This window comes from Nerophis lumbriciformis, linkage group LG25 (assembly GCF_033978685.3).
Source record: "Nerophis lumbriciformis linkage group LG25, RoL_Nlum_v2.1, whole genome shotgun sequence".
Taxonomy (NCBI): Eukaryota; Metazoa; Chordata; class Actinopteri; order Syngnathiformes; family Syngnathidae; genus Nerophis; species Nerophis lumbriciformis.
This window is the reverse complement of record NC_084572.2, coordinates 26,890,601-26,917,937: the sequence shown is the minus strand read 5'-3', so window position 1 is coordinate 26,917,937 and position 27,337 is coordinate 26,890,601. Positions and strand designations below refer to the sequence as shown.

Genomic DNA, 27,337 nt, shown 5'->3' with positions numbered 1-27,337 from the left:
CTCGCCGTCATTCCGGGTGGATTAACCAAAGAACTCCAACCGCTCGATATTGGTGTCAACAGGGCATTTAAAGCACGACTGCGAACGGCGTGGGAACAATGGATGACCGAAGGCGAACACACCTTCACTAAGACAGGGAGACAGCGCCGGACGACATACGCCAACATATGCCAGTGGATCGTAAATGCCTGGGCGGATATTTCGGTCACAACTGTGGTCCGAGCTTTCCGGAAGGCAATGACTTCGACGAGACGGAGCCGGCCATTTTGGATCCCGTATTCGCCCAACTTTTTAATTCGGACACCGAAGGAGAAGAATTCGAGGGATTTATGAATGAAGAATAACTTCAGAAAGTGAGCGTTATGTTTATTTTGTGTGTTGTGACATTAACGTTCGAGCAACATTAAGTTATTGATGTTATTGCTCTGCACTACTTTGAATTTTACTATGTTTGTGATTGCACATTTGCACATTACCGTACATTTTGGGAGTGAACAGAGTTGTTAGAACGCTGGTTTTTAATATATTATTAAAGTTTGACTGACCTATCTGACTGTTTTTTTGACATTCCCTTTAGCGCAGTTAGATGCGGCTTATAACACGGGGCGGCTTATAGGTGGACAAAGTTTTGAAATATGCCGTTCATTGAAGGCGCGGCTTATAACCCAGGGCGGCTTATGGTGCGGAAAATACGGTAAGTTACAAGATGAGTCGACAGAAAACACATTTCTATTAATATTCCGAGCCTTTTCAGTACTCTAATATTACGAATTTCTTTATATTATGACTGTACTTTTCACTTTATTCGAGTACTTTTACATTTTTCAGTATTTGGGTTTCGAGTAAACAAGCAAAAATGTTTATACCCAAAATAAAAAACAGTTCCAAATGTTTTTTTATTGCATTGAATGTTGGAAAATGTATGATCTGATGTACAGTATGACATTACGTAGATTGTGCAAGTGTACCTAATGCTGTGGCAAGCAAGCGTACATCTTCAAATGGAGAGGTCCAGTCGGTTGTGGTAGTTTGCGTATTGGTAATAATTCCCGTTTCGATGCGCAATGTTTTGCTTGTAGTGGTAACCGTGGTGATGATGCTGATGCTGCTGCCAGTGGGCGTGCCAGTGTGCGTGCAACCCACCTTCCTTACAGTCGTGCTTGTTCTCGTGCAGCACGAAGCCGTGGCGACACTGGCACACGTACGAGCCCACCGTGTTGATGCACTCGTGCTGGCAGCCGCCGTTGTCTTTACTGCACTCGTCTTTATCTGTTGGGAACACACAGAAGCGCACATCACACGTCGGTGCTGAGGTCAGATATCATGGAGGACGAAGAGGAGGGAAGAGGTTCAAGGACTGGTTAGTGGAAAAAGGAAAACGCTATAAAAAACGGCCCATGATGAGACTACACACTACAAAAAGTTTAGGACTATCAGTATAAGAGATGGGAGCTAGTTTAAAAGGCAAGCTTGTAGAAAGAGGCCAGAAATAAAGCAAGGTGGTATAGTAATAATTGCACACATGGAGTGTGTCTGTACAGTATCTGTGATGTGTGTGTGTGTGTGTGTGTGCGTGTGTGTGTGTGTGTGTCTGATGTGGTATTATAGTGTTATTGTAGGCCTGGTCTCACTGTATCGCTGTCTAAGAAGCTTTACCACTGATGGCACACACATTGTCCATTGTAGCAATCCTCAGGTCAAGCACACGGTGTCCACGTGCACGCACACTTACGCTCACGTGGATTAGACGTGTGTGTGTGTGTGTGTGTGTGTTTCTGTGAGGGAGGTCGAAGGGACCTCCCTAAAGCTTTGGGCCGCTCGCCAGTCCAAAGCTATTCTGGAAGCTTGTCACTCAGCCACTGTTTTTTTTTTTTTTGTGAACACGTACACAACAAACACATCTGAATGTGTCAATTTGTGTACGTTGCAATCAGTGACACACTACATAGGTAGCTCACACACACACACGCACGCACGCGCGCGCGACCGACTGTCTGATACCACAATAAAGAGAAGAGAATTATCCAAAACCAACAAATGATTCGATATTTGTTGTAATTTCACTGAGGGAAATCATAGCAATGTCCCATTTTCATAATAAAACTGAAGTGTGTGTCCACATACCGGATACAAAAAAAGAACACACAATGAAGGCAATAAAAAGTACACAAATAGGGCATTAATTTTACAAGAAAAAGTCGTAATATTATGGGGAAAAAAAGGAAGATGATGAGAAAAATGTTGCTAATTGACGAGAATTAAGTCCAAATTCTTAATTTATGAGTCGTATGGTTATATCGTCAATAATAATAGAAGTAAGTTAAGTTTGTATGTGAAGCGACTCACCACTCAAAGTTAAGGCCAAATAAAAGTGCCTGGTGAAATGTAACAGTGGCTAACTTCCATCCTTCCATTTTCTACCCCTTGTCTCTTACGGGGTACACCTTGGACAAGTCGCCACCTCATCACAGGGCCAACACAAATACACAGACATTCATACTCACATTCATTCACAAGGGCCAATTTAGTGTTGCCAATCAACCTACTCCCAGGTGTATGTCTTTGGAGGTGGGAGGAAGCCGTAGTACCCAGAGGGAACCCACGCAGTCACAGGGAGAACATGCAAATGCCACACAGAAAGATCCCGAGCCCAGTATCGAACCCAGAACCTTCGTATTGTGAGTCACACGTACTAATCCCTGTTCCACCATGTTGCCCCAGTGGCTAACTTATTTTTTTTAAATTGCCTCTCATGCACTTTTTAAAATTTTACTTCTATGATTTTATATGGAAAAAGTTATTTATTGGTGTATTACAGGTCACTCAAAAGAAGTAACAACATTTACAAAAAAGAGAGAAAAAAAAAGACATTTACAAGAATAAAATCATACTATTTAAGCTACAATTAAATAATAATAATAATAATAAAATATTACTTAGAATGAAATTGTATACAGTACCAACATTTCAACGTACGGTATACTGTTTTATGTGTTGTTAAAAATGAAAATCTTAAATAAATTATATATTAAAAACATTTATTAAAGTGTAATAATTAGGGGGTCACAACCTGAGGAATGATGATATATCGATAAATCCTTTAAAATAACCAATAAAAAAGACAAAATACATTACCCATATTGAGCAATAGGTAGGTTATGGTGAGTAAATCAAGCGCTCCTTTTCTCCTACTCATGTAACGAAACATGGCTTTGAGCATATGGGACTTTTTCACTGTTCCAGAAGAAGACATTTCACATGATATTTGCAGTAAATTTTCCGCATACATCCCACGAGGAGAGGAAAAAAAAACCATTAAGAGCCTTATCAGACACCTGAAACGCTAGCGTAGCTAGGACTGTAGTTTTTTAGAGCCAAGGAAGACTCCTGCTGCTAAATAAGCTGCCCCAAAGCCAGTGCAAAGAAAGGCAATGGGCTTCTTTATTTTGCGGTGGCGTTTAAAAAGTGCAAAAAGTTTGCCGGAGACAGGTTAAAGCGATCTGTAATTTTAATGTTTATTATTGTTAAAGATACTGGCTTTCAGGACAAAAATACACATAGTTTGTCAAATCCACTGTTTGAGTATTTCATAATTTCAGGCAGGTGTGCACAAACTACACTTAAATCTACTTTAAAAAAAATACATTGTGTGGTACAAATTTGTTGTACTACATAGTAAATTCAAGATAAAGTCGTAATGATAGAGCCATACTAAAAAGAAAACATTTTGAGGGAAAAAAGTAGTAATAAAGAATAAAGACGCAATATTAAAAGAAAGAAGTTGTAATATTATATCACGTAAATAAAGTCATATTTTTTCCAAGGACAAAATGCAAGTAAACTTACAAAAGTAAAGTTGTGAGACGACAGAGATAAAAAAGAATATTTACTGTGTCGTTTATATTACAACTTGTTCCTATTATATTTGGACACTGTTCTATTATGAAGTATGGACATGGAACAGAGCAACTTTCCCTCAGGAGGAGAAGAATGGATCTGACGATGATCCATTAAGACCGACTCCATCGGTTTCCCAGCGCATGTACCACACGGCGGTCCAGGAGCCCAATCGATGGATGCCGACGGCAGGGCCATGTTACCTTGGACCTTTGGCGAGGTCGCCTGACTGTCGGTGACGTGGCCACGCTTTATGTCCCGGCAGGACTCAAACACAAACAAACGATGTCGACACGGCGCCGGCCTGTCTGAGGGAGAGAGGGTGGATGCAGGTGACCCGGGAACCAGAGGAGGTCCGGGACACAGACATATTGTATACCCATTGGCTATAACATTAGGTACCCTTGCACTGTCTTTGTTATGGTCTGCAATGCAATGCCAGGTCATATTTTGCTATACTATGCTATGCTAAGTGTTACCTGAGAAAAAAAGAGCTTTGAAGCCCTTTTTGGACACGGTGTTGTCCGACTTGAACTCAATTCTCATGTTGTTGTACTGAGAGGTGATGACTTCCGGGACCTCGGTGCCACAGTATTTTCCATGCAACTTGGAGTCCGGCGACAGGCCGCTGCGCACCTCCACGTAGTCGTACTTGCACACCTGTGGAACACACAAAGTGGACGGTCCTGACAACGCACCTCCACTAGGTGTCTCTAGTGGGCACGAGAATAGGGCTCCGCTCACCTCGTTACCCTCCAATTCAAAGGCCTCAAACTGCATGGAGATTCGGTACTGGGTCGGGGCCACCACATGCCACACGCAGTTCTTGTTGGGGGGGTACTCTTTGGGCCACCCAGGGGTGCTGATGGTCCCGTTCAGCTTGGAGAGGAGGCCGCCACACGCAGCTGCAAACATTATAACGAACGACAGCTTAGGGCCTAAAATCCGGCAAATGCACGTCATTTTATGCATTTTCTTTGGCTTTTTAAATGTTTTGTTGCTGACGCTACCAAAAAAAGAGTAACAGTGATGGCAAAGAGAAAAATAGCAATGATAACCGCAGAACCAGAAGTAAACATAGTGGCTGCTCAGAACAATATAGTCATGTCATGTGGACAACACTAACAAAAAGAAGACCCGCATTGTACGCCGTGATGTCAGTTGAGCAATAATTTGAAAGGACTTGCTTCTCAGTTGTGTTCTTAATCAAGTTTTACTTCTTTTGTTCTGAAAATTTAACTGGCTAATATGGGTGCTCAAAAAAATTTTACTCACATTCAAATCGCAATTTTTATTTATTCCTACTCCAAATCGATTAATGATTTTTGAGAATCAATTTTTGAAATAAAAACAATAAACAACTACATTATTATTGACATTATTATTATTGGTATAGCTGATTTAATACATTTTCGGTTTTCGTTTTTTTATTATAGTTCTCAAATGATTTGTAAATTTCTATCCAAAGTATTGTAAAACTAGGATAGGGTTTGGGTTGCACTATTTTCTTTTATTAGATTGATTAACAGTCGGATTTTTGTAAATAAAATGTTCAAATTTTTTTTTTTAAATACATTGTTTAGGCCAACACTCGTGCGTATAAGTCAAACGTCAGCAGCCAAGAAGAGCTTTTGTGACCTGTAACCTGTTTGGAAAATGTTTTAAAATAATTGATGTACCAAATAATATATTACGAGACTCGTGCTGAAACGAGAATTGCTTCTGAATTAAATAATCCGCCCAAAATTGGGAATCAAATCGAATCGTGAGATGGCCAAAGATTCCCACCTCTAGCGGCTAATGTCTTTTTGCACTTTTAGAACAGTTAAGAATGTTAAAAAAGTGCCTCTCATGCACTTCTTTACATGCCACTTTTGTCATCAAAGTTAAGGGTAAATAGCATAGTATTGTTTTCAAGCAGTTAACTTATTCTTACACGTACAAATGCAAAAAAAGAGAAAGTATATGTGAAAGTCAATGAAGGTTTTATGATGGGGACAATTTTACCCTATTACTTTTATTAATCTTAGCAAAACGATTGCATATGACTTTACAGGTTCAATTATGAGTTAAATAATGGTTTAACAGATGATCTGCTTTTTGTACATATTTCCTCCTCTAGACTAACCACAGCTGTGCAAAGAATTATGAGGAAAAAAACATATTAATTATGAAAATTTTACTGGAAGAGCATTTTATATGTGTGCCTCACAAGTGGTTTGTTTGTTTCTCCAAGTATGTGGGTCATTAGCAGTCGTAAATCTAATTTGTGGGATTAAAAAGGACCTTTACAGTGCTTGCAACACTGGAACAAGGCGGTCATGTTATTAAAAAAGTGTTTTATTACGACATAGCGCAGTGCACTGGGTTGTAATTCTTGATGACTCGCACACAAACACACACAATAGTAAGGCCGAGTGTTACCTTCACAGCTCTTTTTGTCGGGCGCTAGTTCATAGCCCGGATCGCAGGCGCACTTGAAGCTTCCCAGCGTGTTGACGCACCTCTGCTCGCATCCGCCATTGTCCGGCTTGGCACACTCGTCCTCCTCTGAAGACAAGCGTGAGAACCACATGATTTCTTCTCGCCAAGTGGCGAAGACAGTTTGGGGACACATGATGAAGTGCAACCACATATAATGATGCTAATGGTACGTCCAACATCTTTTTATTCATGATAAAAAGGAAAAGAATGTGCTAAAATAAATGTAATTAGCAGAAATAAATATAAAATAATTCAATTTATATAAATATACAAACACAAACATTAAGTCAACAAATAAACAATTTAGTTAGTTTTCATGAATCAATAAACATATATTTATTTATTGTCTATACCCTACAATACTGGTCAAAAGTTCCTCATTTTAATGAATAAGAAGATGTTTCCAAGCTGATTCCAAGCTAATTTGTCATTTAATAAATGTTTAATATATTTAAGGATGGTTAATGTCATGATCGTAAAAAATATCAATAATTATCGATCGATATAAAACACTTATATCGTGTTACAGTTTTCAACCATATCGCCCAGCTGTATGTGACACTTACGAACGTTGCAATGTAACTTAATCCAGCATGAAAAACTGCCTACCCTTGAAGAAGTTTGCTGCAAAGCCTGCCTTGTTAACCGTCCCGTCGGAGACAAACTTCATCCAGAGAGTGTGCGAGGTGGAGCGCACGTCTTCGGGCTTGTCGTAGCCGCAGAACCGTCCGATCAGAGGGCTTGTCTCCAGCGGGCCGTCCCGCACCTCCAGGTAGTCGTAGGTGCAGCTGTCGTGTCGCTCAATCTACCAGAAAGATTTAATAAAAATATTGCCTTGTTAGCAGTGCAACACATTTTATAATGACAATTATTTTTAGATGTCATTATCATAATGTTATTTTATTCAAGTACACACATGGATGTATTTTTGCATAATTGACCTAATAAAAAACAAAAACTAAACTGGACAGTTAATACACAAACACACAATAATGTGCACATGCACGAGCAACACCTTGATGAATTTTCAAGCACGAAATGTAACCCAGACGTTCGTTCGCAGACTCATGGAACTCTCTTAAGACTTTCATCCTTCTCTGTGACCATGCATTATATCCCCCAAACCTGTGATGAGGGGAAAACAATCACCTCAAAGGCCTGAAAGCTGAGGCCCACGTTATATCCCTCCGACACGGTAATCCTCCACACGCACTCTTTGGAGGGTCGGTAATCGTCGGGATAGTTGGGAGACTGGATCTGTCCCGAGTCCTTGTTGATATCCCCACCACAGATAGCTGCACGAGACAGACAAGAGAGAAGTGTTGTCATCATCCTGTTATATCAGGGTGTGTGCAAAAACTCCACGTTATCAATTATGTTGTGATTCGCTGAGGAGGTTACCTTCATAGACAGCAGCAAAGCCTTTTCCCACCCAGTTGCTGCTGCTACGGAACTCTATCCACATTCTGCTGTCAGTGGAGGTCAAGACGTCAGGAAGTTTGTCTCCACAAAACCTGCCTGTAAAACACACACACACGCACACACACACGCACGCGCGCGCACGCACGCACGCACGCACGCACGCACGCACGCACGCACGCACGCACGCACACGCGCACACGCACACGCACACGCGCACACACGCACACACGCACACACGCACACACACACACACACACACACACACACACACACACACACACACACACACACACACACACACACACACACACACACACACACACACACACACACACACACACGATAAGACCTTTGATTTATCTATAAAGAGATTATTGGAAGAAAGTGGCAAATGTTAAATAATGAAGTACCGTATTTTTCGGACTATAAGTCGCTCCGGAGAATACGTCGCACCGGCCGAAAATGCACAATAAAGAAGGAAAAAAAACATATATACTGTACGTCGCACTGGAGTATAAGTCGCATTTTTGGGGGAAATTTATTTGATAAAATCCAACACCAAGAATCGACATTTGAAAGGCAATTTAAAATAAATAAAGAATAGTGAACAGGCTGAATAAGTGTACGCCATATGACGCAAAAATAACCAACTGAGAATGTGCCTGGTATGTTAACGCAACACATCATGGCAAGAGTCATTCAAATGACTATAACATATAGAACATGCTATACGTTTACCAAACAATCTGTCACTCCCGATCGCTAAATCCGATGAAATCTTCCTCCCGTGTCGCCTCTGGTATGCGCCGTTTCCTTTCTTTCTGCTGCTCGATCGCCGTTTTCTGCTGCATATTTCACTACGTCCGGCTTGTAATCTGCAGTAAATGATTTCCTTTTCGGTGCCATTTTAGTTCAGCCCTTCTCAGTTTTTATAAGGTACGCCAATGTTGAAAAAATCCATTTTAATAGCTACGGATGTAGCAGCAGTTAGCATCCCATGACCCACAATGCACTTCTGCCATGACGCACAATGCACCCGCCCCTGCTGAATTCTTATTGGTTGACATGTGTGACGATTGTTGACGTGTGTGTGACGATTGCGGACATTTGTTTTGTCTCTTACGCGGATGAGATAAATACTATTATTTGATATTTTACGGTAATGTGTTAATAATTTCACACATAAATCGCTCCGGAGTATATGTCGCACCCCCGGCCAAACTATGAAAAAAACTACGACTTATAATCCGAAAAATACGATAGTAAAAACATGAAAAGCAAAACAAATATGTTTAGTACTACAAATTAACTTTGTTCAGTCTCTATTTTTTTGTTGTTTTTGTTTATTAGTTATACAAACAGCTGCCTGTAAATGCTTTCAGATGCAGGAAGGGCTCACAGCAGCACCCGCCACTAAGAAGAGCGATACATACTTTCATGTCAGTCTCTTCACCAGATTTGTCGCTCGTCGCTTTTAAAAAAATAATATCTAGAGGGCTCCAATTACTCACAATATAGCGACACATTTTTTAAGTTGGCAAAACAAATCCCCCCTGATTTGTCTTCTTATGCTCTGACAGACCAGTTGCGTTATGTGTTTATGAGCAATGAAGCGCCAAATAAATTAATGTTTGGAAAACACAATAAAAATATTTATTATAAATAAAGGAAAAACGGAAGACATTTTATATACTGACTTGACTTTGACTTTATTTGGACAAACAACAAAATTAAAACACAAGCAAGCAATTCATAGATCAATTTGAATTAAGTTAAAAAATGAGTAGGAAGAAGCACAAGCTTTTCCTGTCCTTACTCTCCTTTCCTAATTACCGTAATGAGCTCAATAACAATAAATAAGTTATATAACGCACAATTCAGAATTACTACATATACTCTAGAATATGAAATAACTTGTGGATATGGGTATGAATAAAATACATTGCTTATAAAGTGTTTCATTTTTGCCGTCATAATAATAATGGTGCAACCACGCAACAACATTTTTTTGTGTTTGTTGTTGTCTCTCACCCAGCAAAGGCGCCTTCCTCCAGTAGCCATCACGGACCTCCATGTAGTCGTACCAGCACAGGCTGCTCTTGTACAGATCCATGGTGGTAAAGTTGAGAACAATCTGGAGACAACCACAAAGAAGGACAAACAGAACGGTAGCACTTCTGAGGTCTTTCAACTCTTTGCTGCTGCTGTTGTTGAGTTTGTGCATGCACCTTTTCTCCAGGTGTAACTGATATCCTCCACACACAGTGCGTGTATGAAGGATATCCATTGGGGTAACCAGGAGAGGAAAAGTTGCCTGTGGAATCCTGGAGCGTCTCTCCACATGCTGTAAGACATACAATGTTACATTATTACATGGTACTTTTTTTCATCTGTAAGCTTTCCGTGTGGCAATTAGTTAGGCCTGCAAAACTGACTTGGAAAGAAAATTAAAAAAAACCTAATCAGTTAGGAGCTTAAAACAAACCGCAGAAAGAACATGCTCAACAGAGCTACACTTTTATAAAAAAACATTTTTAAAATAATAATATATTTATACAGCTTTAGTCCTCAGTCTGACTCACTCTTCCCTGTTTAAAATGTTGGCAAGCCAAGTTCAATTTGCTACATGAAGTTGAAATATCAGAAACAGCTCTCTGTATGACAACAATCACAAGTACCATCACTTGTATCCATGCGCCATGTCCCTTCATATCCCTCTTAAAATGCAGATTATGCTGTTTTAGGGAATTCCTTATTACCGGTAATTTGTCCTTGCAGCACCCTTTGAACTTTTCATGCTGTGACATGGCCACACTTTATATATATTGTATGTTACTGTGTTGCGATTGGTCAGGGGCTGGCTCCACATCCACTATGAATTGGATATAGGATTTCATTGGATGAAAATTGGAGAATCCAGCTTCAAACTGGCGACCATTTTTAAGAAAAAGGTACCGAGCAGCGATCACCAGCAAGTTTCATGGACTTCCTCATGTTGTGACGTAAAATATTAAAAAGATCTTTTTGAAATTTTGTGACGCTCTCATGCCTGAACTTTTATTAGGGATGTGCATAGTTTACATTTTAACCAATACTAGTACCAAATCAGTACTTTTAAAATGGTGATGGTACTTAAATGATGCCTGAACCAGTACTTAAAGGGGTTGTATAAGGATTTGTTTTCTACATTTAAAACACTTCCTAATGGTGGTTCTTTGGTCAATATTTGGCACAGATTGTTTTACAGACCGTTTGAGCCACTTTCTGACCACCTCATCGGGATACGCCGTTTTGTGGGCGGTCTTATTTACTGCTTAAACTTCGACTGCATCTTCTCCCCGCCCACTTTGTTGTAGTTTTCCATAGGACGTCTACTGACAGATATAAGTCAGAAGTATATTAGAAATGGCAACAGCGGAGGATGCGAGTCCATGTATGAAGTGAATTAGTGAAGTGAATTATATTTATATAGCGCTTTTCTCGAGTGACTCAAAGCGCTTTACATAGTGAAACCCAATATCTAAGTTACATTAAAACCAGTGTGGGTGGCACTGGGAGCAGGTGGGTAAAGTGTCTTGCCCAAGGACACAACGGCAGTGACTCGGATGGCGGAAGCGGGGATCGAACCTGCAACCCTCAAGTTGCTGGTACGGCCACTCTACCAACCGAGCTATACCGCCATATGACCCAGTCTGCCCCACAACAAGATCCATCCATCCATCTTTTTCTGCTTATCAGAGGTCGTGTCGCGGGGGGAGCAGCCTAAGCAGAGAAGCCCAGACTTCCCTCTCCCCAGCCACTTCGTCCTGCTCCTTCCGATTGATACAGAGGCGTTCCCAGGCTAGCTGGGAGACATAGTCTTCCAAAGCTGCCTTGGGTCTTCCCCGTGGCCTCCTACCGGTAGGAGATGCCCTAAACACCTCCCTAGGGGAGGTGTCCAGGTGGCATCCTGACCAGATGCCCGAACCACCTCATCTGGCTCCTCTCGATGTGGAGCACAACAAGAGGATAAAGTAAAAAAGGAACTTATTGACTAGAGCGTGGACTACAATGGCGGACATTTATACTATATATGGATAATACGCTGATGGTTTCCCAAATTTGTGACATCACCAAATGTGCACACTACAAACAGCTTGTTTGGCTAAAGTAGGAAGGAAGCCAAGACTGTTTCTAAATATCTCTGCCATGCCTCCAAGGTTTGGTTTCAAATTTTGTGACTTATGCAGATCCCAAATTCACAACAGCTGGTACCAATAGATAAGAAAAGTTGGTTCTGCATAATAGGACCCCTTTAAATAATGGAAAATGTGTAAAATTTTGGAAAAAACAAAAAAAACAAGAAAAAAACATTAACAATCCCTTTTTTTTTATTATATAATTTTGTTGAACAAACCAGTAATTGAAATCTTTCCATTATTGGAATTAAATGATAACTAAGTAATACATTGAAAAATAACAAATTTGGTTGTTTTGTAACGTTAGATGTTCATAATGTGATATTGTTGTGTCTACTGGCTAAGCAAGCGCTGCAGCACTAGTGGTGTGTGTTATGAGGCTTGCTGTTAGCTGTAACGTCTTTCACCATTGAAAAACAATTTACCCCAATCTAAACTTATAAAACATTTTTGTGCACATTGAACCTTGATTGTTCTATACTCGGACAAATATGAGAGTAAGGTGTTCTTACGGTGCGTTCAAGGATCGCTGAACATACTAAATAACAATACATTTTATTTGTGACGCACCTTTCATTTAAATAAGTCTTCAAGCGCCACAATACAAAATAACATTTAAAACAATTCAAGCTTCGCCATTAAAATAGATAAAATGCATGATTTATGCGCTAATTCTTTGTGATTAACCACGAGTTAACTCGTTATTTTTGACGGCCATAATAAAAATGTAACCGTTTTTTAAGCAAAAACATGTTTCTTGGCCCTCACTTCACCTTATGAAGTTTTATTGACAAAATAATTTAAGTCATCTAGAAATCCATCTTCGGGGGCTTTAATATAAGGTATGACTCAATCTGTATTTATATTAGGTGATTCCACACTGATCAGTGAGAGGCTGGTAAGTATTGCAGACAAACAAACTGAGTAACGAACAGATAAACACAATGTTATTGAACTACATATTCTTGTGGGTGTGCGTGTGTTCAGTATGACCGTAACTGAGATCGTAAACCTAAGCCACAAATTCAACCCTTATTGACGTCAGAGCGGCTAGTTGGGGACCAGAGGAATGCCAAAAACGTGTTCAGGAAGTGACCGCAACACAATGTGTGACACAAACACACTCACACCCTTGCAAAAAGAAATGGTCGCATCACATAATAAAAAAAACAAAATGACTCAACTTCTCACCTCCAGGAGGATAGATTTTCTGTGACCAGTGAGGTCATCTTCAACACAAACACACACATACACGCACACACACACCCACTGGGGGTACCATAGTCAATATATGTCAGTACCTGGACATCTATAGAGCTTCCTTGCCTGTGCAATGTCTCCTTTACTGAGTCTGGTCCGCTGGCCAATAGCAGGCCGGACGCCGTTTTCGTCCCTGGATGGAAGGATGGTGTCGAGGAACATCCCCCTTTAGTGCAAACAAAATCACAATTTTCAAAAGAACGTTAACCAAAAGAACACATTTGTGAGTACATTCCTAATGTTTCAGCAAGCGCTTTTATTACAGTATATTTTCTAAAGCAGGAGTTTCTAACCTTTTTGACTTCGGGGCCCAACTTTTCTACTGCAGAGGAGCCCGGGGCTCACTCAAGCATTAACGCTTTATCTTACTCTTGATTTTAATTGTATTCAATAATTATATTTAACCTACTTCAAAGTTGTGAGCACCCTTTGAGAAAAAGAGGAACATTGATAAAAAAAGAGGAACATTTCTATCAGCACAAAGTGCTGGCACGCAAACCCCGAAAAAATATGTTGAAAATCCAAAATACATTTCTTACATTAGGTGCATATTTTACCTTAAGATTTATTGTCATCTTCCAATCTATTTTAGCTATCTTTTTGACACTTACATGTCCCATGTAATGTACCACATATTTTTAAAGTTTTTTTAGTAGATAATTTACTCACATTATCTTCAAAATCTAATGTAAAAATTCTATAAAATGCATTCAAAGAACTCAGAAAACGTTTCCCATTAAGCAACACTATCCTGTAGCCACGCCCCCTCAGATAATATACTGCCGGTGTTGTGACCTCTGTTTACAATCCGTCACGTCAAAAATATACCTTCTCGCTGGCTACTAATAAATACTCTATAACTACAACTGGTTCGGAACTAACAGCGTTCCGATTGTACTCATCCAAATATGATTAGCAGCCTTCAATGTTGTGGCTTCAAGAGCAAACGGGCGCAACAAGTAAGCTAGCTGGTTGGTTAGCCAGCGGGCGAGCTTGTTTCAGCGTTCCTGATCATCTCCCCGTCATAGGCAAGAGGAACAGCGAGTACCTGCGGCTGTGGCGAGCGTTCAGCAAATTTTGTTTGGATGATATTTTCATTGAAATGATATATTGATATTTAAAGTAACGCAGAAATTATAGTTTGACGCGAAAATTAATGGTAAAAATAACGTGGATTTCCGGAAATTACACATGCCTGCTACTTACAGTTTACAACCTTGTCAAATGACATGCAACCCTGTGTTAATTACAAAGATTGTTTTTTTATTAAACAAATAAACCTTAGGTTTAGGTCAGAAAAATAAGTAAATATACTGCATGATAAGGGACTCATAAATAACTGACAAAAATAGACTAAATAATAAACTAAATGAATCATCAATATGTTTCTTAACTAAACTGTCAATAAAATTTAAGTGCAAAGGAAAATACTACGTCACAACTTTAGTCAATATTTTTTATGCTTAAGAAACTTCTCTATGACTTTAGCCCCAGCCTCAGCTGTTTGTTTCTCGCCACAAGGGGTGGAAAAGTGTATTACAACTGAGTACCGCTGGTGCTTATACAAACCACAGCTGAGAAACAGATATTTTTTGGCGGCAATCTAGGGGTGACTCACGGCCCAACAAATGGTTAAGTAAGACTGTTCTAAAGGGACGATATCCTTGATACACTTTAAAGTAGTCATGGAAAAGTTTGTGTAACAGTATAGATCGACAATCCATTGAAATTGAGTCAACACACAGCTAGCAACACAAATTAACAGCATGATTTTGTGTTTTGTCAAGTTGCGTCATGGTCTGGACCAGCATGAGTGTTGTTGGCACTGGGGAGCTGTGGTTCTTTGAGGAAAACCTGGGTCGCATGGCAGTTTTCTAACATTAGGTTCCAAAACACACCCTTCAACGGCACGCTGAATACTAAGACAGTGGTTCTCAAACTTTTTTCACCAAATAGCACCTCAGAAAACACTTGGCTCTTCAAGTACCACCATAATGTCAACAACAAAATGCAGTAGTGAAGTAGGCTCAACTATTCATTAAAAACAAGGCAGAGGTTTTATTTAACAAGGATACAGTTCCCGCGCGTGTTGCGGGATGGAACAAGGCTGGAACATACTCTTGCGCCCTTTCCTGACGGCGCCTTGTTTGATTTATAGCTCTTCGATTGGGGCAGGCGCCAGACCTGTAATTCTCTTCTGAAACACTAAGGAGCAGTGTGTCCTAAAGAAGCAACCGGAGCTGTCGTTGTTTAGATATTTACCTTCTTGTAAAGAGTGATGACAAACGCAACATCGACATCTTTCTCTACACAGGAACTAATCATTCAGAATCCTCAGTTTACTTTAAATGGACGTTTTACTTATAGAGAGAAAAACAAGTTCGACTGTGCAACTTCTGAACGAGTCGCGGCAGAGGACTCTATTATTATTTGCACGGCTTATTTCAGGCCTCGAATGTTAACTTTATAAAGTCAAGGCAAATGTTGCCTTAAAGGAGGGCTCACATTTTAGGGCACCAAGGCAAGTTGGAAGGGCACCAAGGCAAACATTATATTCTTTCGAGGCAGGGGCTGATGGACGCTGTATTGAGAAAATAAAAGCGACATCAAATAGTTTTCTCCTTCGCTGTATACTTTTAGTGTTGGGACAAGTGCGTCTGTCTCCAGTTTTGTCCACACATGTCGCCATCTAAACGCACTCCGGTAAGCGAGGGAAAATTAAGTTAAACCAAGCGCTTAGCTCCGTTTACTCTTAGGGGAAATCTCCGGAGCAAAGTCTGTGTAGCTTGTCCGCGATGATTATCAAGCCAAACGACGCTAGTGCGTATGCGCCTGACTTTGTGTTGCCTAAAACTAGGGATGTCCGTAACACAACGCTTTAAAATGTAATATCGGAAATTATCGGTATCGGTTTCAAAATTATCGGTATCGGTTTCAAAAAGTACAATTTATGACTTTTTAAAACGCCACTGTGTACACGGACGTAGGGAGAAGTACAGAGCGCAAATAAACCTTAAAGGCACTGCCTCTGCGTGCTGGCCCAGTCACATAATATCTACGGCTTTTCACACACACAAGTGAATGCAAAGCATACTTGGTCAACAGCCATACAGGTCACACTGAGGGTGGCCGCATAAACAACTTTAACACTGTTACTTGTATGCGCCACACTGTGAACCCACACCAAACAAGAATGACAAACACATTTCGGGAGAACATCCGCACCGTAACACAACATAACTACCCAGAACCGCTTGCAGCACTAACTCTTCCAGGACGCTACAATATACACCCCTCTCCCTCCCCCCAACCCCGCCTACCTCAACCTCCTCATGCTCTCTCAGGGAGAGCATGTCCAAAATTCCAAGCTGCTGTTTTGAGGCATGTTAAAAAAAATAATGCACTTTGTGACTTCAATAATAAATATGGCAGTGCCATGTTGGCATTTCTTTCCATAAATTGAGTTGATTTATTTTGGAAAACCTTGTTACATAGTTTAATGCATTCAGCGGGGCATCACAACAAAATTAGGCATAAGAATGTGTTAATTCCACGACTGTATATATCGGTATCGGTTGATATCGGAATCGGTAATTAAGAGTTGGACAATATTGGAATATCGGATATCGGCAAAAAAGCCATTATTGGACATCTCTGCCTAAAACGCATTAATAAATGACGGGTTTTCGGTAATTAACAAAAATTAACGGTATTACTAACCATCGGGAATTTTATCGCAAATTATCAATATACCATTTACCGTTACATCCCTCGTCCATTAACAAGTAAAAAGTCAAGGGCGGTCACGGCATGGTCTTGCCGTCGATGTTGGTAAATTTTTTAGGGCATTACGGCAAGTGACAAGGGCAGTCGCGGCTTTTGTCGTGGTTTAATTCGAGCCCTGTTATTTATATTCTCATAACCGGTAAACTCAAGAGTTATGTATGTGTACTTGGTCATATTTCCTGTTGATTAATTATAGCAGTGCTGCCACCTAGCTGGAGGGTTGTTTATTGTTCAAGAATAAAAAACTGAAAGTCCCTTGCCTGTCAGGCACCCCCTGACACCTAACCGTGCCGCCCCACTATTTGAGAAGCACTGGTCTATGGTATTGTCCCTTGAGGAGCTAAAATAAAATGGATGTCTGAAATGTGACGAGTGTCCTCACTTTTGTGCGATACTGGGTGTATTGGGCGTTTACCGTGAGAAAGTGTTCCTGGCATAGTGCATGATGCTGTCAAAGTCATATGGCTCCCCGAGAGAGTTGACTTCCCCTGGCTCCATCTTCAGGAAGTTATACTCCTGACCTAAGTGAAGCACACAGACAATAAAGACACATGCGCAAAATAAAACGTTGCAAAAAGTAGGCTTTCTACTAAAATCCCACTAAATCCACTAAGTTCCTAATGAAAAGAACATATTTCCTCTGCTATTCAACACCTGCTGTCAGACTATTACCTTACTGGTGAGTGGTGTGATCAGGGGTTTTTGCAGGTGAGTTGGCAGTTATTATAAACCTCATTCACACTCGCACAAAACAGCGGCTTTCAGTGTGAATTGAACAACGGTTACGCAACTTTTTGTATTGTGAGTGATGACAAGTGATGACAGTCTTTGTGCATCAACATAATTCCACACCACAATAATATACTGTACTATAATATACAATACTACAGAATATCTACATGAACCATTGTTTGATGACTTAATCTTAAGTCCAAATGGGCCTGCATGCTTCATGACAAGGCAGTGGAGCTATGTGGTTTCCCTGAGCCAATCAGCAAATCAATGTAAGCTGAATTAAAGAGAGTCTAGACCACAAGGCGCTAACTTTGCCAAACTCCATTCAACGCTAGTTTAACGTAGAGGCTATAAGGTTTGGCAAAAATAAATTGTCCCACACTTTCCTTTGCTATCTTCACATTAATTAGATTTTTTTTATGGCAGCTTGTTAAGGCGAACTGCACTTTTTTTAATTTTATTTTGGCAATTATTCACAATCCTTATGTAAGACAAGAACACATATGTCTTGTATAATGCATTGTAATTCGTAAAATATGGCAAGTACAGCTAATTGGATCTTTTGCGGCCATAAAGCCCTCTAAAAAAACATCCAAAAACTGCGCCAACTATGCTCCGTTTACATCTCGTGACCTGAAAATTAAGTATTAGCGATATTTTTATTTTAAGCACTAAAGTCAAGAAGCTATTTTTTTTAGCAACGCCGTGATCTCAGAGAGCTAACAAGCTCACGCAGTTAAAGTATTGAAATACTGAGCTGCTGCTGCTGTGTGGCCTCTGAGCTGGTGAAAGTTAAGTCTAGATCATATATCATGCCTCTCACTTGTATAGTACCAGTAGGTTGTTGCCATACATACATACATACATACATACATTGTACAGCAAGTGATTGTTTTATTATGTTTGTAGTTGGTAGATCTTGTATATCAATTATCAAATAATGCTACATGATGCTTAGTGTGGCTGGATCTGATTAACACACAGCTTCTAAAACGTGTAGCTCGTCCTCCGTATATTCAGGCTCAAAAATATAAAGTTCTGGATCATCATTTGTCCCAAAGTAGTTTTTGTTGTCTCTTAAAAAGTCTGTCATGCCTTCGTACTAGTGTCATTGGGAAAAGCGAATATTGTGATGCGTACGCCAACTACCAAACAACCAAAATACGTAAATATGACATGTTATTATGAATGTGCCTCTTACTACATTACATAAATACTTACGGTGTGTATATAAAACGTTGATAGAGGTTTATCAGAGCACTTTATAGGGTTGCACTGGCTGCATTGTTAGCTGACTTTTCCTAGCATTTATTTACAATTTAGAATGCAATGAAAAAACAAAACATGTGTGCTTGTCTCACATAAGGATCGCGAATGAAATGCAAAATTCCCCAAAAAGTTCAGTTCGCCTTTAATGCTGAATTAATGATGATGGGGTTTTTGCCGCCACCTAGTGGAATGTATTATATGAAGGCGTAGCTACAACAAATTTCTCTGGGTTACATATCAACCGATTGATTTATCATGCCTATCCCCAATGCAGACCCAGATGCATCTTGGGTAGCTCACCTGGCTGGATGTTGTCCCTTATGATGGTCACGTGATCATCGCGATCGGGCCGCGTGTGCTCGTGCCAGAAGCCGATGACATGGCCCAGCTCGTGCACCACGATGCCAAACTTATCGCAGTTCTTGCCGATGGAGATGGCTTGGGGCCCGTTGCCGCGGCGACCCACATAGGAGCAACACCTAAGAAGGATTGGCAGGAAGGTAATGGTGTGTTGGTGGTGGGGCAGGGGGACTGTGAGTATTACACATTTGGCAGTGGAACAAGCATCAGCGGTGCTTGGTGAACACACACTCGCATTAACACACACACACACACACACACACACACACACACACACACAGTCAGGATTTCCTGCCTCGTACTTCATCCAGCAGAGGAAAAGCTGCGGGATTTATTTACACACAGCGCTCCCGATAGCGCCACGGTTTCATAACTCAAAGAGAATAAGCTGTGAGAATTCGCATATCGCTGATGGCAGCACACACTCTCACACACACACACAAAAACGTTTTCCTTTTTCTGGTTAGCTGAGATACCCGTGCCAGGCTAACAAATCTGATTTAAGTTATCCCAGGAGCTGGGATCAGGAGTCACTGGAGGAGATGGACTTGTTTCCGCGGCAAATATATCAATTATTCATCCGTGCAAACTGAAAACAGTGGAAAAGTGCAGCGTGATCTGTGCAACTAATTCATGGACCGTGACTCTCTTTTGCTCGCATTTCTGTGGTCTCGCTCTCACACACGGCGCACAACCAAGCAGCGGGGTATTTATACATCCGATTAAAGGGTCTAATCTCCGATGCGGCCAACCTATCACGGAGCCCGGGTCGGCGGGTATCGTCAGCATCAGTTCACATATACACACATCCTCAACTCGCTTGTAAGTCTGCAAGGATTAGCATTTTTAAAAATCCCATTAGGAAAAATAACGGTATTCTTTAAAAATCAATGCCTTCAACTTCGAATTCGGAGTTGTGACAGAAGTGGGAGTTTAAGGGCCTCACAATCTACTTTTTTAATGGCGAAAGACATTAATGCCTCTTGTATTACTGTTAGAATTTAAGCTGGCTAGCGATAGCTTGCTTCTCCAATAAATGAGCAATGTCATCAGTCCGTGAGTTTATTAAAATGTTATCAATCACGGTTTTACAATTGTCCATCCATCCATCCATCCATCCATCCATCCATCTTCTTCCGCTTATCCGAGGTCGGGTCGCGGGGGCAGCAGCCTAAGCAGATTTTACAATTGTTTTAACTTAAAACAGTAGTACTAACCTTTGGGAGTTTTATCGTTTGTTTGTCATTATACTGTTTATGGTTACATCCCTAATGCCTTTTGGATAATAAATATTGTATAAAAACAATACAATGTACGACTAACAATTACAGTAGGTTTTTGAAGTAATGTAACAATAATGTACAGCATTTACCTATTCCATTTATCTCCTTAGAACTGTTTCTTCATCAAACACACCATCAACCAGCTTTTCAATATTTTCATGGATACATGTCAGTTGTTTAGATGTTAATTTAACATTTTTGGCTGGAATTAAGACTCATTCTGCTTCAGTATGGTGCAGACTCGCAGTGATACGCTCAAATTGCTTTGCCAAGTTAGCAACACGCTTGGTCATGTTTTTGATGATTTATTTAATTCAATGAATATCTTCCACTTTTTCTTTTACACTAATTTTTTTCCTTTCCATGGTTGGAAAACAAAGTTGAGTCAATCTCTAGCTACAAGCTAATGCTAGTGATTAAGACTGGATGTTTTGGGCGGATCTTACGGGATTCACTTTGGCATTCGTTACATCAACAAATAGCCTGTAAGTTAAATTTCTGCTTGCAAATTAAAGCATACCAATTAGCCAAGAGACAGCTCTCATCTCAAAACATTTAAATGTGGGTGCTCTTACGTTGAGGTACCACTGTGTTTCATACTCCACACCAGACGTTGGCGCTCATGCACCTCATTACGTGATCACAAGGTTAGGACGCTTTGCTGTGTAAAAACTGATTTTGCAGGATCGCTGTGTAAAGAGGCTATTGTTATGAGTAGTGAGTGAAGTCAACCCCTGCACATACATAGAAAAACCTACAAACACTTAGAAGCCAGCCGTGTGATTGGCGGGATGTGGAAACAGGAGCAGGACAGGAAGGAAAGCGGAGCCATTGTTGAGTGAGCGTATCGTCTCACGCTGTGACAAGGTCACTACTGCACACAGACACACAAAGCGTTGCTCCAAAAACTCACCCGCAGGGTCGGTAGGTGAACACGATGTAGCTCTCCTCGTCGGTCTTCTCGATGAACGTCACACATGTTTGTTTCTCCCAATGACGCATGGCCTGCTTGAACATTGCCCTCTGACTACCTGCAAAAAACACACGCTTTAAATGTATGACTTTATTGTTGTGTGTTTTATTACTCATAACTTGATTGCTTACCAGTGAAGTTCCCACCAATGATGTAGGGAATGACTCCCCCAGGCCAGATCCTCTCTGCTCGGGATGTGGCCGCTCGAGGAAAGCGACTCTTGGCAGCATTTCCCGCCTTGACGTTTTTCCCGCTTTCGCTCCTGTGACTGCCAGCTGCCTTACTGGAGTTTTTCAGGGGGAGAAAGTCTGCAAAACCATAATGGAATTTGGTAAAAGCCTCATTTATTGACACTTCACCACAGACTATTGTGTTGAAGGGCCTTCAAGACTTAATTCAACATCTGGCAACATTGTTGTAATAATTAGGGCTCCATGAGGAATTTAATTAGTCTTTTTTGGCAGTGTTTAATAAATATGTTCTAATCCTTCTGAGCTGAGCTAATGCTAGGTAGGGGATGTCTAGATCCGGTATTGATAATAATCAGATATCATTAAAAAAAACATGTATTGGATTATATCGGCTTGCATGTACAATATAGGCTAGGATACAGCCGCTCAGATACAAGCAGTCCTGCAGCGTGTTTACTTGTGTAAAGCTAGTTAACATCTAAATGTCCCCCAATAAGCACACAAGATGAGTCGTTTTTGTATTTTATGAATTTAAAAAAAGGTAGACATGACAGGCTATAAGATAGCTGGCAGTTACACAACAGCTAAGCACACAATAGCACACAAGCCATCCATCCATCTATTTTCTACAGCTTGTCCCTCTTAGGGCCGTGGGGGGTGGAGTGACGGGGGTGCTGGAGCCTATCCCAGCTGCACCCTGGTCAAGTGACCACCTCATCACAGTGCCAACACAGACAAACAAGCATTCACACTCAAATTCACACATTAGGGCTAATTTAGTGTTGTCAATCAGCCTACCTCCAGGTGCATGTATTTGGAGGTGGGCGGAAGCCGGAGTACCCGGAGAGAACCCATGCAGTCACGGAGAAAACATGCAAACTCTAAAAAAGTCCAGGAATCGAACTGTGGACCTTCTCGCAGTGTGGCACAAGCTCTAACCGTGCCTTCAGCACACAAGTTAGAGATACATAATAAGTGTCCTTAATTTAATAATATTGCAGTTTAAAAATGCATTTGTCAATATAAACAAGTATCAAATAATAGTTGAAAATGACTTACATTGGACAGAGAAATGCACAAATTCAGAGATTTTTTATAATGTTTTTTTACTTATTTGATGTCTATTAATGCCACTCTGGATCTTAGAGCATTGAGCTATATATTACAACTGTCAGTATGATGCAGGGCGTTTGCGCATGCAACGAGCACAATAATAAACATATTAATAAATAAATACTTTTTGAAAGTATCACTCAAAATTGTGCATTATCAAACGGCACTTAGATCTAATCAAGTTGCCCAATAGTGTGGTCAATGAGTGTGTGAGCATCACCTTACCCAAACCGAAATGCCGTATCCTCTCCAGCAGCAGGTACAAAGACCCTCTCTTCTTTGACACTTCATGCTCGTACAGACCTCCTGGCACATTCACATACAACAAAATCAACCATCACAACCGAGCATGCGCACCGCTGAACGATTAAAACACAATGCATCACTCACCCAGTAGGGGGTGTGTGTGCGTGTGCTGCGACAGGTCTATCGTCCTGTCAATCTGGAACATGCGCAGGTCCTCCTCGTCTAACGCAATGTCGCCCCAAAACGCAGCTGCAAAAAGCGAAACCAGCGTTAATGCACAGTCAATTTTGGGGCAGCGAGGTAATATCCACATTTCTCTGACATTTTCAATGAGTATTCCTAAATGACACTTGACCTTTTACAGCTTGGGAATATACCTGCGCCCTTCTAATCCTGGAAAAAAGGCACATTTACCCTCCACTTGAATGAGCAGTCATGGTAGAAAGTTGTGTTGGACATCAGCCAGAACCCTGTCAGCACTACGGTGGTCTTACAATGGTTCGATATCAGGCCATGTGTTAAGCCTTTTGCCCCCGATGTCCCTGGCTCTCCTCCTCCTCCGCCCCCACTGCTGGTTGCCTGAATTGCTCCCACATCCTCCCCCTGTACATGCTGCCTGCGCTACTCTCCCTGTGGGAAAACTACAAAAACCACGCCGCATTGAATGCATCTGTCGACAGTACCCAACTACAAAGTATTTCCTTTTCAGTGCAGTACTAAAAAGGTCCGAGCTCCCCTCTTTAATTTAATTGTGTCCACACTTTTTGCAGCAAGGGCCGCATACTGACAAATTAAAGGATGCTGAGAGGCCACTTTCATACATTTTGTGAACTAAATATGCTAAAAACAATACAATGTAAGTCAATACATGCAGTGTTCCCCTCAGTGCTGCAACTATTCGTTTGGGGGAGTAATCACATTTAGGGCTGCAACGGTTGATCGATTGCTTTGTTTAATCATTTGCGTGTAATAAATAAACACTTTAAAATGTGTACATTAGAGATGCGCAGATAGGCAATTATTTCATCCGCAACCGCATCACAAAAGTCGTCAACCATCCGCATCCACCCGAACTAACATTTAATCAAAACCGCACCCGCCCATTGTTATATATCTAATATAGACGATGCAAGGCATTAGTGAGGTTATAAAGCTTTTGCCTGTTAAAGAAAGGAGACTGATCCAATGAAGCAGAGACATTCAATGCGTGCCACGCTGTCACGGCCCAGACGCACACCAGTGCGCAATCATCTGGGAGCCGCGCTGAGCGCACCTCCAAGCGCGCTCGCGCCACTCAAACTGCTGCAGGCAGCTGCGTTCTATCTTGTTTTAACATTCTGTGGCACTCTTTTGGGATCACGGCGGACGAAACTGCTCATGCTCAGGGTGTTTGTGGAGGTTCGGGGTTTTGCACAAATGTGATGCACCATGTTAGATGTCCCGGTTTTGTGACTGTCGTAGACATAAACAGCGTCGCAGCTCTTGTAAATCACGTAGCCAGCATTACTATCATCCTGATTTACAACCTCATAAAAACGAGTCCACGCTGAACTTTTCTGGCCTTTTTTTCCCCTGGTCTTTAGTATTCCCTTTTTTAGTTTGTCGCGTACCACGTTTGCTGCCGGCGTTGCTATCTCTTTTTTTTTTCTTCTTCTGTTGTGGCATGTGCTGCAGGTGCCTGCTCATTTTTCGTATGTGTTTAACAACATTTAACTATGTATATATATTTCCGAATTGGTTTAACTGCCACCCGCCTGAATCTATTTAAAATCAAATTTTTTTTAATTTCAACCGCCCGACCCGACCCGCGGATAAAATCTTTTTTTTTTTTATTTCAACCGCCCGACCCGCGGATAATCCGCGGACTCCGCGGTTGTGTCCGCAAACCGCGCATCTCTAGTGTACATTGTTTCTGCACAGCAGCTGCAATAGAGCGCACATAAAAAAGGTGGAGTGATCTTTGTGACGGTGAACAGCGGATAGTTTCATTCTTTTATTGATATGAATTGCCCATAGGGATGTAACCATAAACGGTATTAACGATAACCATGGTAGAACAGTTTTCAAATAAAATGATCAAAAAACCGTGATTGATAGCAGCACTTTGATAAACTCACAGACGGACTTTCACTAGCACGCTACCTTAAATGTTAAAATAAAAACAAGAGACATTAACGTCTTTCCCCATTATGAAACAACATACCCCAATGTAAACTAATGCAAAAACATTACTGTCTGAGCAACTAAGCTATTCAATTGTGCACATCGAAGCTACAAGCGCTGCTCTTTTAGCACGGAATTATGATGATCGGTCTTTTCTCACAGGAAAAGGGATGGAGATGTTTTTTACAGTGCGTTCAAGGACAGCTGAATAATATATTTTATTTGTTACACACTTTTCATTAAAATATATCTCATAGTTCTTCAGTACAAATCAAGATTTAAAATAAAAACTTAGCTATTAAAATAGATAAAATACTAAGACTAAAACACTACTAGTGAAGCATAAAAACATGCAAAATAGACTGCAATTTAGCCTCCAACAAGTAACAAATAACTAATCTAAGTTTATGAGCACAAACTGACGAAGCCTACTCAAATGAGAGGCGAAACATCTTCTAAGACAAACCAAACAGTCCAGTTGCGATCGATTGGATGTCCTGAGATGACAATGACCTGGATGAATGAGAACATTTATAGACATGCAAAATAGTGTTTTTTTCCTAAAAGTGTGTCTATCTATTTTAGTTATTTAGAAAAAAATAATAATTTGGCAAAAATATTTTAGTGTGTTGTAGAAGTACTTTTTGATCACATTCAACAATACTGCAATAATAATGATAACTTTGTCTTTTTTAATGATCATTTTGGTCACAATAACCATGTTATTGTTACATCCTAATCGATACATACTCAGAGAAATATGACACAGAGGTGTTTTTACAGTGTGTTCAAAGACTGCTGAATTATTGACTGCTGTATTGTTACCAAAAAAAAAAGGTAAACACCCGCCAGAACACTCTTATCAGTGAAGAAACACAAAACATGCAAAATAGTGGGCTTTTGAACAGTGGTTCTATTCCTTTTAGTTTTTTGTTTTTTTTTAATCAAAAGGGCTATTTTTTTTTATTTTTCTTCGCTTGCAGCTATACCGTATTTTTCGGACTATAAGTCGCAGTTTTTTTCATAGTTTGGCCGGGGGTAAGACTTATACTCAGGAGCGACTTATGTGTGAAATTATTAACACATTACCGTAAAATATCAAATAATATTATTTAGCTAATTCACGTGAGGGACTAGACGTATAAGATTTCATCGGATTTAGCGATTAGGAGTGACAGATTGTTTGGTAAACGTATAGCATGTTCTATATGTTATAGTTATTTGAATGACTCTTACCATAATATGTTACGTTAACATACCAGGTACGTTCTCAGTTGGTTATTTATGCGTCATATAACGTACACTTATTCAGCCTGTTGTTCACTATTCTTTATTTATTTTAAATTGCCTTTCAAACGTCTATTCTTGGTGTTGGGTTTTTTTTGGCGAAGTTGGTAGAGTGGCCGTGCCAGCAATCGGAGAGTTGCTGGTTACTGGGGTTCAATCCCCACCTTCTACCATCCTAGTCACGTCCGTTGTGTCCTTGGGCAAGACACTTCACCCCTTGCTCCTGATGGCTGCTGGTTAGCGCCTTGCATGGCAGCTCCCGCCATCAGTGTGTGAATGTGTGTGTGAATGAGTGAATGTGGAAATACTGTCAAAGCGCTTTGAGTACCTTGAAGGTAGAAAAGCGCTATACAAGTATAACCCATTCATTCATTCATCAAATAAATTTCCCCCAAAAATGCAACTTATACTCCAGTGCGACTTATATATGTTTTTTTCCTTCTTTATTATGCATTTTCGGCCGGTGCGACTTATACTCCGAAAAATACTGTAATCAAAATCATTTTATAGAAAAAAAAAAAAAAAAGGCAAAAACACTAAGGGTGTGTTTTGAAGAACGAGTAAGTGTCCTCATCAGTGTGTTGTGCTCCTGCCTATATACAATACTTGCTTTGTGAAAATAAATAAAAGGCTGACTTGCGCAGTCATACTGCCTCCTTCATTTCGCCACCACCATTACAGTATAATCAT

General features: G+C 40.5%; 1 protein-coding gene across 3 annotated transcripts in view; it reads right to left on the bottom strand.

The window, feature by feature from the left end:
* tll1 (tolloid-like 1) overlaps positions 1 to 27,337 on the bottom strand; it is an 86,916-nt gene that overhangs the window by 11,749 nt on the left and 47,830 nt on the right. For 2 of the 3 annotated variants that reach the window (XM_061984070.1, XM_061984072.1), the window contains 15 exons: positions 23,342 to 23,446; positions 23,177 to 23,257; positions 21,779 to 21,955; positions 21,588 to 21,705; positions 19,332 to 19,510; positions 17,443 to 17,548; positions 13,283 to 13,407; positions 10,032 to 10,147; positions 9,835 to 9,937; positions 7,783 to 7,899; positions 7,531 to 7,676; positions 6,991 to 7,186; positions 6,322 to 6,447; positions 4,377 to 4,802; positions 1,144 to 1,269 (listed from right to left, as the gene is read on the bottom strand). In XM_061984070.1, coding sequence (XP_061840054.1) covers positions 1,144 to 1,269; positions 4,377 to 4,802; positions 6,322 to 6,447; positions 6,991 to 7,186; positions 7,531 to 7,676; positions 7,783 to 7,899; positions 9,835 to 9,937; positions 10,032 to 10,147; positions 13,283 to 13,407; positions 17,443 to 17,548; positions 19,332 to 19,510; positions 21,588 to 21,705; positions 21,779 to 21,955; positions 23,177 to 23,257; positions 23,342 to 23,446 — 2,247 coding nt within the window. The remainder of the gene's footprint in view (positions 1 to 1,143; positions 1,270 to 4,376; positions 4,803 to 6,321; positions 6,448 to 6,990; positions 7,187 to 7,530; positions 7,677 to 7,782; positions 7,900 to 9,834; positions 9,938 to 10,031; positions 10,148 to 13,282; positions 13,408 to 17,442; positions 17,549 to 19,331; positions 19,511 to 21,587; positions 21,706 to 21,778; positions 21,956 to 23,176; positions 23,258 to 23,341; positions 23,447 to 27,337) is intronic. The other variant, XM_061984071.1, reaches the window with a different exon arrangement.